The 18,015-nt window shown below is 37.9% G+C and overlaps 1 protein-coding gene across 8 annotated transcripts in view; it reads right to left on the minus strand.

Annotated features, from left to right (window-relative positions):
* Positions 1-18,015, minus strand: part of gramd1bb (GRAM domain containing 1Bb) — a 100,487-nt gene that overhangs the window by 66,806 nt on the left and 15,666 nt on the right. For 7 of the 8 annotated variants that reach the window (XM_016662847.1, XM_016662845.1, XM_007575940.2 and 4 more), the window contains exons 2-3: positions 3,285-4,430; positions 58-147 (exon numbers count right to left, since the gene is read on the minus strand). In XM_016662847.1, coding sequence (XP_016518333.1) covers positions 58-147; positions 3,285-3,694 — 500 coding nt within the window. In that variant the 5' untranslated portion in view covers positions 3,695-4,430. Of the gene's footprint in view, positions 1-57; positions 148-3,284; positions 4,597-18,015 lie in introns of those variants that run through there. The other variant, XM_016662846.1, reaches the window with a different exon arrangement.

Consider the following 18,015-nt stretch of genomic DNA (forward strand, 5'->3'; position numbering starts at 1 on the left):
AGTATATGTCAGGAAAATCGTCCCCACAAGGTATTACAAACAAACGCACACACACACCTCTCCTCTCGGATCTGTGGTGTCAAGAAGCGAGTGCTGTCATCTTCATGGCTGCTTTGCAGGCTGCTCTGCTGACTGCTTTGCTGGCTGCTGCAATGTGTAGAAAAATAACAAGATGTGATGTCAGGTAAAAAATAATACAGCTGCTGTACCTCAGAAATAAAACTGCATGAAAATGAAAACCAAAATAAACAGAATCTGGAGTGTGTATTTCACAAAGTTTAAAGTTGAATCTTCACCGTTTTAACTTGGTTGAGTTTAATTGGGTTTACTTTGGGTTTATCCTACTGCTATTATTCAGCCTGATGTGTCAAACATCATGTCATCTGTCAACATTTCTAACTAATTGTCTGTCAAACATACACAGGCTCTGACAGTAACACTATTTATAGCAACACTCAGGTTTTGCTCCTGCCCATGCACATATTCAGTGATGGCACTAGATGGGGCTATATGACACTGTCAGGCAAAAGTTAAAACTTTTTGTTGATAAGCAAGATAGATTATACAGAAGATACAGAAATAAAAAGTAATACAAGAGAATGCATTTATACAGAACTGTTATGCATATTCAGGTAAGCTGACAGCTTTATCTGTGCCCAGTACAAGATGGCCCCCTAAAAACTACAATTATTTATGCAACAGCATGTTATTTGTCTCTACATAATTACACATTTCCAATTCTCCTCTACTTCCTGTATTATAAACAGTTGGGTTCTGCTCCGATGTGCACAGAAACTTTTACACATTAGGCAAGAATCACTTACTGCTATCAATATAGCACAAGTGAAATAAGTTGCAGTTTTGAAACCACAGACATGTGGTTTCAAAACACTTTAATGGTTTAAAGTCCCCTTTAATAAAGTGTCAAAATCAGTGTGAGTTGAGATTCCTCTGAGTGTACACGCAGAGTTGATTAGCCTTCCACCCTCCCTTATTTCTTTCAGCACCCATTGGTCGCCGACATGTTTCTCATGTTTGCAAGACATAAGGTTTGTACTATTGAAAGCCATGGTATAGAAATTAAGAAGCAGTGTCTATCAATGTTATTAAAGAAATCCTCTTTTGAAAGTAAAGTTGACATGCATGCAGGCTAGAGCAGGATGTCAGTCCAGAAGCAGGATGCAGACTAAACAACCGAGGCCATACGTCAATTACGGTGCTGTGAACGTCTGTCTTGTGAGCCTTTGTCATGGAGTCGTCTGTGAACCCTGAACTTCAGTGGAATTAAACTGTACCTAAATACATGCTGGAGGGACTATGTTTGTCGGGGGGTCAGGGAATGACTTGGGATTTCCCCCGGATAAGAGGAAGATGAGAATCAATTCAACAATGTTTTCTTCCCGGCTCAAAGAAAGACCAACATAAGCAATTATTTTAATTTAGGTTTTACAGCTACTAGATGCCTGATCACTATCATATAGCACTCATTACAACTGCAGGAGGAAGATCTGGGATGATCTGGGATGATAACTTGTGTTGTGTCGTTGACTTCACAGAAGTCCTTCATAACAAGCATGCATGTTGGCAAATTGGCATCATTATCTTCCTCCTGCTGCTTTGAGATGGTTGGAAATTCCTAAACTGAATCCCAGTAACATGTCCAAACTAATGGGTTTTTTTCTGGCTTTGTGGAAGTTTGTAAGTCTGAAATATTGGACTGCTTGGATATGGCAGAAGAGCGTGAAGCAGAGTGAAAACTACTTCATCGCTTTCTTAAAATAGCTATTGTCTTATCAGGCTGTATAACAGTAGAATCCACAATGTCTGCAGGCTTTCACTGCACTCAGATGAGCAATCCTTTAAACCTACAGGGCACAAATTATCTGCACCATGCAGGGAACACTGTGTTTAATTTATGGAAGTAAATGGTGCAATACTGAGAAAAGAGATAAATAGCAATGAATTCTACATGGAGAATGTGTTACTTAGATTGGGATTCGTGTAAGGAAAAAAAACCAAAAAAATGCAGACAATGCTAATCTGTTTTGCACCCTTCACAAAATCTCCAGGGTCGAGTTAACTGAAAGGTCTGTCATATTTGTTTATTAACAAGACTATTACGCCACAGGTTTCACAAAATAACGTGTGAACAATTATAAGGGAATTCAATTATTTTACCACTAGGGTACTGCAAATTTTCCTGGAGTTATAAATCAAGCACTTCAACATTTACAATTATTAATCTGTCCTCACTGTGCTTTCCTACACATTAAACTCCCTTTATTATTTAAACTCCAAAATGTACTGACTTTAAATACCTTCTAAAACCAGTCATAACTTCAGCATGGCCTTAACCATGCACATTCTTGATTTTAAAGGAATTATTTTAATGTTTACTGGAGCGATGTCCAAAGTCGGTCCTCGGGGGCCGGCATCCTGCATATTTTAGTTTTCTTCGTGGTTTAACACATCTGGATCAAATGATGGCTCATTAGAAGGTCTAAGAGGAACACATTGACATGCTGACATTATAACTTTTACCATTTTAAACACTTTAACTTTCAGAGGGGACATTCAAGTGATATGACCTTTACTCAAAAGGCACCATTACTAATCTCAGACTGGGGTAAATCACAGAGAGATCAACCATACAGGAAGGAACCTATTGATTTTGTTAATCTTTCTATAGTGTTGTCAGACCAACCTTTTTTATCTCAAGCAACTGAATGAATCACTAGTATCTCCTTGACCCTCCTATTTCAACAAACATTACCTGATGTGTGAAATATCACCAGGGCTGCAATCTGTCGAAAGGGTTAACCTAAGCCCAGAGGTCTACATTCAGGTGACTCTGGACCTCTTAAAGACCTTTGCAATTAACAGGTTTATTATGAATGTGATCTGAACCTACAATGTGACCTTTGACAAATGGGATTCATGAGTATTTATCTATGAAATATATATAAAAAGGTAGCTAGAAATCTCTGCACCTGAGAGATGTAGATTTTCTGTTCTGACAGGAAACCGCAGAGCAGAAAACCACAAAGGTAAACGTGTAGCAACAAGTGAACTCAAGGATACACCAGCTTAGAACTTTCAGACTGCAATACATTGATTATACTACTTAAACTGATTGATCAGTGGTCCCATGTCAGCAAAACAACTCTCTTAATTATAGTACTATTTTAACATTAGCAGAGGTTGAGTGCAAGAACAAAATAAAGGTGCTAGGATAGATGAAGGGAGAAGAGGAAATGTGAAGAAGACAGTGGGCCCATACCAACCTGCTTTCACTGCCTTGCTCCTTCTTCTCTCTGACCTTCAGCCACCTTCTCAATAGAAAGCGCCTGCGTCGTGGAGACGCACTGGGGGTGGAACAACTTGACCAGGAAGATGGGGCATCTTCATCACTGGATGGTGTGATCTCAATGGAAGGCAATTGCAGATATTCCTTGGAGCTGGACCGGGATCTGGCTGTGAGCTGAATGCTGGTGAGCTGTGCTCTTGTGTTCTCCCTCTCGCTTGGCACATTCCTCATGCGTCGCATCTTGAAGCGCTTGCGTCGAAGGGTCGGGGTCGAGGAGCTGGATCGCACAGAACCATCTGATATCGCATTGTTCCCTCCATCAGAATAAGCCGGGGCATCTTTTGGGACACTCACCTGGAGCGAAGGAGGTCTCAGAGTGTCACCCATTGCTCCAAGTCTGACAAAGTCCAATCAGCCCCAAACAAAGTTCCTTTAAGAGACTTGGATTCTCTAGTTCTGTAGCTTGAAGTTTTAGTTTAGTCCTTGACAGATCAAGCACAAGCCAGTTTTTTTTAAGTCCTCACATAGCCTTTTATATTCTTAAGTCCATTTTGAGTGCTATTCAGCGGTTATAAAGCAGGTCCAAATATGTTAGACCAGACAAAGTTCTCTTCATGCTCCTTAGCTGCTCAATATGCATCAGTTTGGCGTCTGGCTGACAGTCTGTGAAGAACAGTGTTGTTGCAATAAACTCATTCACTCAGGCTGGGAAGAAGAGGGCTAGATTAGATAACAAAAGGGGCTTCTGTTCTGAGAGCAGCAGATGAAACATGCATAAGGTCTGTCAGAGAGTGTAACACAACTCCTTTGCTGGTCCTCCCCAGAGACTGACAGGCCAAGTTACAAAACACTGGCTATGCTACTAACCAAGGAGCTGGAGTAGGTACCTTAGCTGCTTTTTATGTTAAAGGCAGAGGCACCAGATGTCAGCCCTTGAATATTGATGCTGTGGTTCGGATTTGGATATTGTCCTCACTTGGTTCTTATTCTGGCATCCCTGAGGCAGAGAAAAACACAGTTGGTCTCACTTGTGCTTGTTCTGGTTGTTGAGGTCCGTCCTGGGCTCCAGCTCATTGCTGTTTCCACCAAGTTACCGCCTAGGGGCTAGAGGGAGGTGATGGGGCTGCAAGGCACAGGTAAGGCTCAGGGTGATAGAGTTAAACAAGCCTCTCACACACATCCCATACACAAACTGCCACACAGATAGATAGTGGGACAGAACATTATGTACAGAAACACACACAGACACAAGCAGAAACCAAGATAACAAGCCACAGTAAACAAGCCAATCTTCAAAATATACAATGCACACCCACCACCATGCACCAGCCTAAGTTTATCCATTCTTCTGACACCCTTAATTCCTATTAGGACTTTCCTAAGATAGTGTTAAGTCTATACAAGACCTTTAAACTTTCTGTAAGAATGCACAAACAAACTAGGGATACCTGCTGACGGACCCCTGCATATTAGATATACGGCAGGAGGTAACTGGTTTATGTGATAATGGAAAATCAAGGGAAACCAAAACACTCTTCCAGTCCTATCAGCAAGTTGACTGCATTTGTTAGGAGAGGCAGAGATGATTTATGGTTTTTGAGTCAGGTTTTACTTTGGCTTAGTTTACCTTTGTCTATCTAAATTGTCAAATACTACTGATAGATAATCCACTATTTAAGAAATCGTTTTGCTTTAAATATTCCTTAAATTGCTACACAGAACAAAAATGGTTCATTGCCATTTTTTGGCAAATCTAAAGAAACAGAAAATGTTTCCGATTAAATTACATTTTTTTCCCAAATGATTCATGGCTGCTTCACATGCAAAGACTTAAATTACTGAAATTTAGAGACTGTATCAATCAAAAATACTGCTGTTACTTGTACAATAACTGTTAAAAGAAAAGAATGACAATGGCTCCTGCTTCAGTAATGGCTCTAATTGTGCACAAATTTCAAACCCATTCTTACTCCTTTATGCAGGGTTGTACAGGGTCTTAAAGGTAGCAAAGCTCTGTGAAAATAAAATAAAAAAAAATAACTGTGTGAGACTAATCAGCACAAATGCCTGCAAAATCTGAAATTGATGTATTCATACAGTTGAAACATTTAATGTTATGAATTCTTTTTGTCACTAATTTCAGAAAATGAAATAAATATACTTTATTTTATTAGATATAGAATAAAATAATTCAAACCTTTATTTCAAATAATTAGATTAATTTGGCTTGTACATGATAAAACTCCCAAATTCAGTGTCTCAGAAAATGAAAATTTTGTGAAGATGTTATTGTATATTTATAGAAAATGAGTAAAAGGAAAAGGTTTTGGGGGAAAAAAGGTGCCTTATCCACAGGGATAACTGCAGCCATGACAGCAGTGCCATGCAACATCCTATCAATAATTAGTAATTTGGGGGAGCTTTATAAGGATAGGACCAATTCTGGAGTCTGTGCATCAAGAGCCACTATGCACAGATCCTGCACATGGTTTACCAATGATACACTTCTTCTATCAACTCACTCAACCAGAGACAATGTTAAGAGTGTCTTTCCTTGGCTACGGAGAAAAAAAACCTGACATTTCCTGCATGTCGTTCACTTTCTCTTTCTCTCTCATGCTCTACTTTCTTGTATAACAACTCTCACCTAAAGGTCACCACCACAGCCAATAAAACCAAAAAAAAGAAAAAAAAAGAAAAGAAAGACTCCCACTAAAATATCAGTGATGGACAACACTTCCTTCAGTGATGGACTGCAAGATGGAGGGGCATCGACTGATTCCTCAGCTTATCGTTTCCTTAAAAATTGGATACATGTTGAAAACTTTGGCCTGTCGCTGTTGTTTATAGCTCCCAATGTGTTGAGCCAACTTGTCAGGTGCGTGGTCTCGTACCACAGTCATCAGAGTGTAGCATGAAGAGAAGCAAGCCAGAGAAACGCTGGTTTAAAAGCCGACAGCTGCAGTCAGTCTGGGAGCACTTTGAATTCCAACTTAGTGAACTGTGGTAAATCAAGTAATCGGTGCAGACCATATGTTGAATTTACTGTAAAACAGTGGCAATAAACACAGCAATGCAACAAACCCGTGTCTGCACGTAAAGCCTAATTATCCGATGCAGGTTTCCCCAGCTTGTGGTGGGGGGAAGCTACAAACAATGGCCTGTTTCTGTTTTAATGACAGTCACCAATTTCCAGGGTGTTTAATCAACAAAACAAAATATAAAAAGGCCAGTGCAAAATGGTGAACACAAAAACAGAGTAGCTTGCTTAAGCGCAAAAGAGATGCTGCAAACATTTGACACCCATCACACAGTATTAAGTTTACACTTTTATTTCCCACAAAAGTCCTCACTGGTAGTACTGCCTGTTTCCCTTATATGAGCCTAATGATTAATATATTTTGAAGGGCAAGTTTCTATACAGGGACTTCAGAATCTATTTTATTTATTTTCGATTTGTTTATTTATTTTGAATATTTAAAATGTCTTCCAGTTTCAGTGTTAAATTTTGTTTTAGAAATTAGTTTATTGATCTTAGAGAGGGTGCACTTGCATTATCATACCATTAACTATTATATTGGCTCAATATGGTCTTAAAATGACAATGTTATTGTTTATCACAATAACTTCTTATGATCCAACAAAATTTGTTACCATGAGAAATTAGTATCCTCATACACTCTGACTGGTAGGAAAGCCGTGGCAAAACAACTTAGAGCTTAGAGGACGATGTTTGTGACGTGGGAATAAAAAGTGCCAGAAAGCACAGGTGGACCATTGTGGTGGACTATCAGAAAGGCTGCAAGCTTCACATCTAAAAAAACTACTTTGTGCCGAAAAAGGTTTTACTGCGACATCTCGCCAAAGATAAATGAATGCATAAGAAAAAACTGCATGGCTCTCACCGAGGTGCACTTCAAAAGGCGAGTAGGGAGCCGCTCTCTCTTTTTTTATTTATTTACTCTCTCATCCTTATGAGCACTCTGGTGCAAATATTCCAAAATAGCTGATTTTACATTAGTCTGGGTTCTGTATGACAGAAGATGATTTATCCTTTTAGAAAAGGAACTTCCAAAGAACTGAAACAATACAGATATTATTGAAGATGCACCATGTAAATTATTTACTTGACAAGGTACAAAATATAGACAAGGAAGGAGTAACGCTAGTAAAAAAGGAAGGTATGAAATACAGAAATTACTGAAAAATTATAGTAATTTCTGTTGAAATGTAAAGTTTTATTATATTTGTGAGTAAATACAGTAATATAAAAACATATAGAGACATATTCAATAAATTTGAATATTAATGAGAAGTTTATGTATTTCAGTAACTCAGCTCACAAATAAAACATATTGTAGAAACTACACAAACACTGATGTTTTACAGCTTTATTTCTGTTGCTTTTATTTAGGAATATTTCTTGCTTAGAATTAAAGAAAACGCAACATTTAAGATTAGAATACCACATTAGAGCAATAAAAAAACTTTCTTACTCCACAAATGTGGCTCTAATGAAAAATAAGTTTAATACCTGCGTAAAGGTTTTTATTTTTGAACCTGTACATCTAATCTGTCAAACAGTCCCCAATAGAAACCCATATTCTAATTTTATGAATATGACTGTATTTTTTCAAAGGAAAAATATATAGATCTAAATACTGCCTTCGCAGAAAGATATACAACTTCAAGTAAGGCATATTCCAGCATCGCTTATTCAAATATCATATACTGTAGCATACATACAATTATGTATATCTAAGGCTATTTTTTGTCCAATTCTTCAGGAATATATCAAAAAAAGTTCAGTGGCATAACTTCAAGATTGCACACACTACACACATTTCATATACTACACATATCCAGCACAGTTTCAAATTTCAGGTAACTGCTATGCCAACTTGCAGCAATGCTCTAATAATATTACCATATACAAATGCTCTGTCTGCACTGATGAGGTTTCACTTAACCGGGCCTGTTGAATGACAGAAGTTGCATGGCAAAGCAAGGCAGGGGAGTACTTCTCTTATATTTTCTGATTATTCTGGCAAATTGCCGCCACCAGATCTGGCCACTCATACACTATGAGACAATTTCGGGCTGAAAGAATTAATTTTCAATGCTTTTAGTCCAAAATGGTCAAGTAGATAAAACAAATTATGTTTTTTTTTTCTTACAAATAATAATTAAGTTGATGTAACCTGTCATATTAAAATATCACATGCTGTTGAAGGACAAACAGCAGAATGCTAGAGGAGGAACTGGTGTCATTAAATACCAGCTGTCATTCTATACAGTGTGAAGTCCAGCCTCGTTGCACACAGACACAAAGACTTGGAGTGTGGAACATCATGGATTAATCATGAAAAGACAACGTTTCCTGTTACAGTTTGACACGTTTCAACATTAGCACATCGGGTCAAGCTCTGTCACTGCTGGGCTTAATCCAAGAGCAGAGTGAGCAGTTGTTTTATTTTTTTTTAAGAACAAGGGCAAAACTGTGACTTTGTTTAGAGAGTATTCTTTCTAGTAGCTTATCCTACTCACAGCTCATTACTGCCCCTAGTGTATTCATTAGATTAGTGAATAGACAATCTAGAATAGACCTTTTCTCACCTTTTCTCTAGTGAGAAAAGGTGAGCCACCATTTTTTTGCATGGTAAAACTCGCTGGTGACAGGAAATTTTTGCAGTTTAATACAGTTAGTATTACTCTGCCAAAATGTCCTGTCAGCTGTTGGGAGGTTTAACAGGATTCTAAGTTATAATCACAAACAACGTAACGCTTGGATCAGAAACATCAGCAGAGTTTGTCCTGAAGATCTATATGCATAGATTTGCACTGCATGTAACTTCATTATCTCAGTTACATGCCGCACCTGCCATTTGGTAATAAACTCACATGCACACTTCGGGATAAACATTTCACAGATACGCATTATTTATAAATGACCCTTGTAATCTTTAAGATGTTTTTTTTTTTTGTTCTAGATCACATTTATGATGTTTCTCTGTTATAGTATTGCTTGCAACTGTCTGTTATATTAAAAAGTCTAGATCATTTTTTGAAAATCAGTGTCTGTTTGATGTTAACAGATTTGGCATTGAGCTTTCCCTTTTATTTTGTTTTAGGTTGATCAATTTTAATTATTAAAGTGGCACACTCAGTAGAGATCAAGCATCACTTGTGTCAGCTGTATTTACAGCTGGAAGGCCTAAAAACACAGTAGATGGATGATTGAAACGCAATTTACAGTTAAATATCTAGAACAAAAGTTTTGCCCAACCAGAGTTTCTTTTTCCTGTGCCATATTAGTATTTTACCAAAAACAACTATATGTTGGCGATACTATATATACTATATTGCCAACATATCGATACCACTGATATGTGGTATTGATACAGGATGGTAAATATGTTGATACACCTTCAAACTCCAATGATTTAAAAAATAAAAATCAGAGAGGACGCAACGGGAAGGCCCAAAACATCTGGACATCTTTTGTAGGGTGTACTTTGTCATGCGTTCATTAGGGGAGTCAACAGATGGACCTACCACAGAGGGACTCTGCTGTTACAGCTGAGACAGAGAGCACAGTTTTCCATCTCCGTAATGACTTGTACACAGAACAGAACAACCATGTGATTGCTTGCCTTTCACGCATCATTACTGACAATCAAAGTTCACCCCTATTGTTCGCTGTATCTCTATTCTTAGCACCATGTCCCTGTCAGCAGAATGTCAAAGACTGCGGACAGATTACGGAGGAATGCTGATGCTGATTAACAAACTTAGGATAAAAATATGCAGCACAGATTAGTCAAATGAATTCTGAACAAGGAAGCCAATAACACAGCATAAAGGACATGGAGGGAAATTCACAATGGTTTACCACGCCTGAATTACAGACACGTTTATGTCATTAGATATAATTTTTCCTGTCTATTATGATTCTGAGGATCAACTGAGGCAGTACACTGTAAATCTGAAGTGCAACTGGAAAATGTTGATGAGGCAAAATATTCTTGATTGTTTTTTGTTCTAATAACCGTTACATGTTATACAATAATAGATGCATTGAAACCAAACATTGATCTCTTAATTATTACACACATTTCTTTACCTCTGGCAATGCTACTCATTAGCTCACCATGGCATGAAGAAAATTTGTCCACAATTCAAACAACTGAAGAAAAGGATGCTAACATAAACTGATGACAAGTACGGTATATGGTTATGGGATTACAAGATTTGACATTTGTCCTTTCACTGCCATTTTATTCTTTGTCGCACATATATTTTAATATACTAGTATAAAATTGTGCAACAGTAGATCAACGAAGCTCACGAGACAAACAATACACAGGACTGAGTTGACGAGAATTAGACAAGGTGAGATATCTGCAACATTTTTTGGGAAAACTATAAATCTATAATTAGTGTAAAATAATCCAGTTCAGGTTGGACTATAAATTTGTCCATGTAATTAAAAGGCAAAAAAAAGCATTATTAATAACTGGGGGAAAAAAAAAAATCTGGCTACCCAAACAAAATTTTAAATGACTTTGGTCACTCATATCAGTTAATTATAGCATTATATTACAGTCATGCCTATGTTTTTTTTTTACTAGTTTGTCTTCCTTATTAAACATCTATGTTTCCATTATAAACTGTAACACCAACCATCCAATGTTGCAATCCTTCATAAGCCTGAATCTGACTGAAAGAAAGGGAGTGTTAACGTAACACTTAGAAAAAAGGAGTGACATTACACCCTGACAAAAATGCTAAATGTTTCAGGTCTTCATAATTTTTTTAATGTGCTAATCAGCATAAATCCAACCAGTGTCCAGTACAGTAGTACTGGACTCTGAATTACTGTAAAATGAAAAAAAAAAAAAAAAAAAAAAAAGGAAAAAGAGGAGCTCTGCATATGACTGCATGGAAAAAAGACCAATCTCGTTGGAGTTCAAATCCTCCATTATTTTATTCCACAAATTAAACTTTATAATGCTTTATAAATGACCTTCATGAATTTAAATTCAGAGGCAGGATTATCGTTTTGTTTTAAGCTATTGAATATTCACACAAAAGTTGTACTAATAGCTACTAGGATGAAAAAGCGTGCTGAACGTATCCTCTGAGGCATTCTCACAATGTTAAGGCATTTATTTGCCTTTCATAGCCAAACTGCATGCTTCTTAACAGAAGCTGGCAAACAATCCTATGTCCCACAGCTATCATCATGGAAAATGGGTTTAATCCCTGTTCTCTTTAGAGGCTAGCAGAATTGATCAAAACCCAGGCTTTCATCTCTTATTCAGAAACACTGAGTCCTAAAAATAGCTTTGTTACACGATGGAAACAGGCACAGCTCCACGGCGTACTATAAAGTGTCAAGAAAAAGCGATCACAAAAGGGTTCAGAGTCCAGAGACAAATGTAGACAAATTCATGCCACCAACATCAAAGAGTGTGGTTTGTTTAAAAAGAATCATTATGTTAGCTATTTAGTGATAGCAAGTGAGCCGGCAAAAATCAGTCACACCACTGCAGAATGAAGCATTAGAAGTCAAAGCTACAGTTCGTAGGGATTTCCAAGCTGCAAATCAAAACATTTGAATTCAGTCCTGTTGAATTACTGAAGGATATGTTAGCATTCTATTAAATAATGCTACTGTGTAATTCATAAGTAAATTATCCATTCATTTATGAATGTGACATTAATTATTTCCTTTCCCATTTAGTCTATCAACCACTAAATTATTTTTACACTCAGAAAACCCAGGTCTCTTTGGGCATAGAGTGGGAACCCCAATGCACAGATGCATATTAGATCTTAATGAAGCCGTCTCATTTTTTTATTTTTTATTTTACCAAGTAAGTGGGTTGAGAAAAATTATAATGTTCAACAATGACCTGACCTGGGTTCAGTTCCCAACCTTCGGTCTTTGGTTGCATGTCTTCCCCCACTTTTCTCTTCTTGTTAGACTACTGCAAATAAAGGTTACTAATGCCACAAAATTTTTTAAAAAGGCAGAAAAGAAAGACCAGGAGTCAAATCTGACTCTAAGCACTGTGACTTATTTTCAATCAGAGGTAAGAAGACATCCCGAGAATCATAATGAGCTACCAACAAAATCAGAGCCTAAACTTAATCAAATACAAGTCTACACACAGTTATTGATTAGAAACAGAATTAAAAAAAACCTATTCAATCAACACAGAACATTCAAACTATAATCTACTGACAAGCATCAAATGAGTCTTAAATAATGAGAGAATGTTCAAATGATTTTTGAAAAAAAACAATACTTTTATATAAAAATACAATGAAAATATCTTCACTTCTGATTGCTATCTTGTCCAAAAAAATGAGACAAAGGGTTTAAATTTCTATCTCCCTCACATGTGCTTTAATCCAGTTCCAAATAATCTATTCCCATCTCATACACATGAAAACATCAGCTCTGATCTTGCAGGTTTTATCTAGTCTTGGAGGGTAGCAGCCCAGTATCTTTTCTTTCTCTCTCCTAAGGGGTTTTAGCTCTTGTCTCCAAGACTGCCCTGGGTCATCTCTAAGGCGGGTGAACAGGCAGCAGCTGTCTGTCTAACAGTCAAGGATGTCTGGGTGGAATGGCTGTTTGGGATCCAAGTCTGGACCCAGTTTTAGTATCATAGCTGACAAATGAAATGTCATTTGCCCGAATGTGCACATGAGGTTTTCCCAGTTGATAAAGACAGACAGTCTCTTTAGGAGACACACACATTAATCTAGTCTAGAAGGCAGAGGTGGGCCATCATGGCCTGCAAGGCCTTCTCTGCTGACCTAAACACTAATCAGAAACCCTAACATACAACCGTACTTTCTCTTCTCTTCTATTCTCATCTTCCTCTTCTCCTTTTAAAGTTAAAAGCCCCACCTTTCTCCCTGTTCTTTCTTTTCTCCCTGTCTTTTTTGTCTGTCTCCTTTACATTTGAAATAACCCAAAGCAATACACACATATGCACATATAATAATAAAACATCATTGCGTGTTCTTGCCAGTTATCCGTATGTTATGTAAAATCACCAGAATAAAGATAAACACATGTCAATTCTCCATCTCAACTAAATTCATTTCCTGTGGGGCTAGGAAACATTTTTCCCAGGCCTAACAACGACAAACCACTTTAGGAGAAGAGGGACTGTCGGAAAAGTAGGAGACATGCGACTGTGAGCTGCATTCAAAGCAACTTCATTCAGAAAGAGCCGGGCGCCAGCAACTCAGCATATTCACAGATCCCGCTAGAACATGTTGTTCTCATTGAGCAGAATGCCGTTTTTAAGACTATATTACATTTCAAGGTTAGAGTACAGTAAAAAAAAATAAATGATAACATGACTGAAATACTAACACCTCTTTTGTTTTATTTTCCCAAAAATGGTTTGTACATTAAGCAAGTGAGTTGTTGAAAAGTTTTAAAATGACTGATATAAGCAGTGATAACATTTCACCTGGCTGTTAACTTGTTATTAACAAAAGGCTTTCAGGTTGGGGAGACAAGTCCTCTTTAATTTGAACATGTCCATTGTTCGATGTATGGAAACTGAAATATACACGCTCAAACTCACAGACACTGAACTGAGCTCGCTGAACCACATGGGAATAAACTGCATATTCAGCTGCAAGCGCCCTGAAGATTTCCTTTCTCACATGCTGTCCTGCATGTGCACTGCACAGCAGATGTGTCCTCTCAAGAAGATGCAGCACCACATTCTACGTCCAACCAACCAAGGATTGTTCCCTTCAGTGTTGTTTACACAACACTTCCACTGTCCACAACATGTTTATGTATCCAAATCTATTTTTGTCCCCATTCTCACTATCGCGCAGCAATTTTTCAGCGCTGTGTACAGTATGTTGGTCCATACGCATTTGTACCAAAGTTACACAGTTCTATCTTACGACTTTACCAAAGCGGAAAGTTTACTGTATGCGAAAAACAAAAGTATGTAAACGTACATCCATCCAGCCGCATAACTTGTAAAACTGTGCATGTTAGCAACACCACAACAAGAGAGTATGGCGACCACAGAAAAACCAGTGGGTTAAAACAATGAGTGGGTTAAAACATCCCACAATATCTTTTTTACAATAAAATCACAATGACATTTCTATTACGATTTTCCTCCGCAAAAGCAGAATTCTTTAAGAAAAACAAATAATGGGACAGGTGGCCAAGGTCCATTTCTAAATGTATCAGAGTGTGCACAATTTTGCCAAATTCTGTCAGGCAGCATAATTGACATTTGATAACTAGATTAAGAGTTATATACTCTGTCTCAAAAAGTACTACAGTGATCAATGAAACCATTAACGATTTTAATTGTGATACATAAAAAAATCTGTTTATTAAGGTGAAGGAAAAGGAGGAAAACAAAACTGATGTTTCTCAGCATCAGCATAAAACTGGAATACATAGAATAGAACAGATGATCCCATTATCTCACTGCTTTGAAAGACAAATAAATGAACAAAACTAAAAAACAGTCTGAGTCCAACTGCAACTCGTTGGTGATGGAAAACTGGATATTTGTTGAGGTGGCACTTGTTATGAAATAGTTTAAGAACCACTATTCTAGAAGTCCAAGACTGAGTAGAATTTGGTGTAGACACATCAATCCCATCTAGCATTGCAAAAACAATCAAGACACACCATGTCTTTGCTCACTGCAGACAGTGTTTCTATCTAACCTAGTGAGGCACTGAACATACCAAGGTTCCCATTCCCATCAGCAGCTTCTAATAATTTCCCTTCAGAAAACTGAATCTCAATCACAATCAAAATTTCCCTTTAGCACATGAACAAACGCAAAAATCAAATGTCTAGACATCAAGGATGCATGTTAATTACAAAAAAAAAATTACTGAAAAGGTGCATGGAACAGTGGCTCAAAGACAGAAGAGAGACACAAGTAGCAAAAAGACAGCAGAGGAACAGAAGAGACCATTGAAAGACCCCAGCAAAGTTGCAAGAAATGTCTCCATGTGTAACACAACTTATGTAGCAAAAAAGAAAACAACCAAACACATCGTATCAAGAAAAGCAGAAAGGTTCTCCCATGAAGAAGTTGCTAAATGGTCAGAATGTGAGCACAAATTAGAAGAAATTGCTCATAAATGATGGTGATCATGCTTATCTAAGAGCTGCTGATCCAACGTAGGTGCTACTCAATCATTAACAGACGTGTTTGCACTACATTAAGACAAAGGCTGACACACAGTGGCCTTCCATACGTCTGAAGCAGCAGACAGCAGGAGGAACTGGACAAGTGCAACACAGCCGCTCTCAGCGATGCAGGAAATTACAGCCCGCAACTCACTGCGAATCGTGGCAAGTCTGCGAGTTGGAATATTTAGAAAAGTCCATTGGAGCTTTAGAACATCTTCAGCATCGTAAATGACAGTGAGACAAAGTTTAATCTGGTTTTTTTTTGTGTGTGTGTTTTTTTTTATGTATCGACAGCAACTCAAATCGGTCCGCGCAAATCTGAGATTTGTTTTACAAACGCGAAATAAGCGGCGTTTCATTTCTCAACTGAGCGGCCAACATCAGAAAGCCACTGTCACAGCTTAGAAACAGGATCATTTTACCTTTAATGGTGTTTTGTTTTGCCTGTCGTCGCCACAAACTTCCACAAACTTAGTCGTCCACACGGATCCAAAATGGGCAGATCCAGGGAATAAGTTCAAGAACTGCTTCCATCCATGATGGCAGATGAAAAATAGATCCGGTGAGGTCTGTAGCTTCGTTTGACCGAGCGAAAAACACCAAAGTAAAATCAGTGCATCTTAGAGGAGGCGGGAGCCGTTACTTCACGGATGAGAGGCGCACACAGCAGACCACTGAGCGGTGACCTATCAGTGTCTGGACAAACACCACCAGTCGACTCCCCGCTTTTAACCTCTTACTGCCCTCAGTTGTGCCTCATGGTCGAACTTTATTTATTTATGGTCTACTTATTTACCTATTTGTCCTAACTCGTCTTCAGTGGTGTTTTAATATCGAGTACAGATAGATTTCAATAAATAACATGAGAGAAACGTTCAGCAATTCAAGTACAAACAGTCTTGGCATGTTTATTACACAGATAATGAATGAAACAAAACTTATGTTGTTAGGAAATTCTAAATATGGCCTACAGAAAAAGTATTTTGAATCCAGTATTGGTTACGACCATGATGGAGAGTTGTTCAGTCATTCACACCCAGAGGACAAACCACTGAACAGCATTACTACATATGCTGGCTATTCAGTAGGGCAGTAGCTAATCATATTCATCAATGGAGATATTAAACATTGATATTCAGAAGTAGTGTTCTGAACTAGAGTAAGAGTAAGGGTCATGTTCTGGTACAATTGATAGACTATGCAGAAGATAGCCCTAGTGTGTGTTGCTTGTAGTTGCTATTCTCTTGGTCTGTGATCCAGTTAATTGCTAAAGAGCACCTCAGATTGGTCCTGATGTCTGTGACATGGGTGACATCAGATTATTCCCTGAAGGAGTGGAACAGGATCTGCGGACATTATGGAGCCATGTATTGATAAAGTTCAAAAACCTTCTTGCTGCACATATGGAAGCTGTCTTTCACTGATTAGTCTCTCAACTTGGCCAAAGCTGCAAATGGTATATTTCTTAGCACTCCTTGGACCCTGTCTACCCATGGATTCAACAGCTACCACATCTGCCCAAACAGCTGCTTTTGTATTGGTTGTCTTGTCTTTACAGCGGTGGAGAAGTCATAAAATAATCAACTCCTGCTAAGTCACATCTCAGCTGAAGAGAAGTAAAGTATTGACAAGAGTGGCTCTGATAATGCTATATCTTTCTCAAACAAGACTTTTATCCTAAATTATTTCTTTGTAACTTGACTGAATGTGGGTGAGCCTTCTCTGAACTTGTCCCTCCTGATTGTTGTTTTGTTAGTGCCCATAGGTTAACAGGCCTGGGCAGAGTATTGGTTGATATAAAAACAAACAAACAAAACAAAAATTCATTGTAACTTCTACAACTGACAGCTGGTATTTATTCTAGTTTTGAAATTGTTGTGTTTGTATTAACTCTTTTAACCAGGTTCAGCTAGCTAAAGAACCCACTCATGAATGTACTGCAGCTGGAGTCAGTGGTTCAGGAGCCGCTGCACACAGATTAATTCAGCAAATGGGCCACAACTGTTGCATTCCTAATGTTAAGCTACTCCTGAATCAGAGACATTGTTGGAAGCATATTGCCTGCGCTGAAGATAAAAAGGATAGCACTGTTGCTCAGTGGTCTAAAGTATTCTTTTAAGGGAAAGTAAAGCCTGCAATTTTTTTGGAAATAAAGGTCCCAGATTGTGAAGGAGGGGTAGAAAGCTACAGAACCCAGAGTCACCAGAAGCTCACTTAATTCTGTCATACTGATTCAGTAATTAATGCGATAGAAAACTCAAATATGTAGCATATATACTTTGCAGTATATTAATATGCTTTTCAGTAGGCCAACAGTTTTTTTTTTGATACCAACTAATATTTTATATTTAATTTCAGAGAAATAATTTTGTACCTTTGGTCACTGTAAGTGCCTTTCAGAGTGCAGGTTCTCTGAAAGGCTTCATCCCACAGTCCAAAAAACACGACTGTTAGGTTGACTGGTCTCTCTAAATTTTCCTTTGGTGTGACTGTG

This window comes from Poecilia formosa, unplaced genomic scaffold, assembly GCF_000485575.1.
Source record: "Poecilia formosa unplaced genomic scaffold, Poecilia_formosa-5.1.2 Scaffold392, whole genome shotgun sequence".
Classification (NCBI taxonomy): domain Eukaryota; kingdom Metazoa; phylum Chordata; class Actinopteri; order Cyprinodontiformes; family Poeciliidae; genus Poecilia; species Poecilia formosa.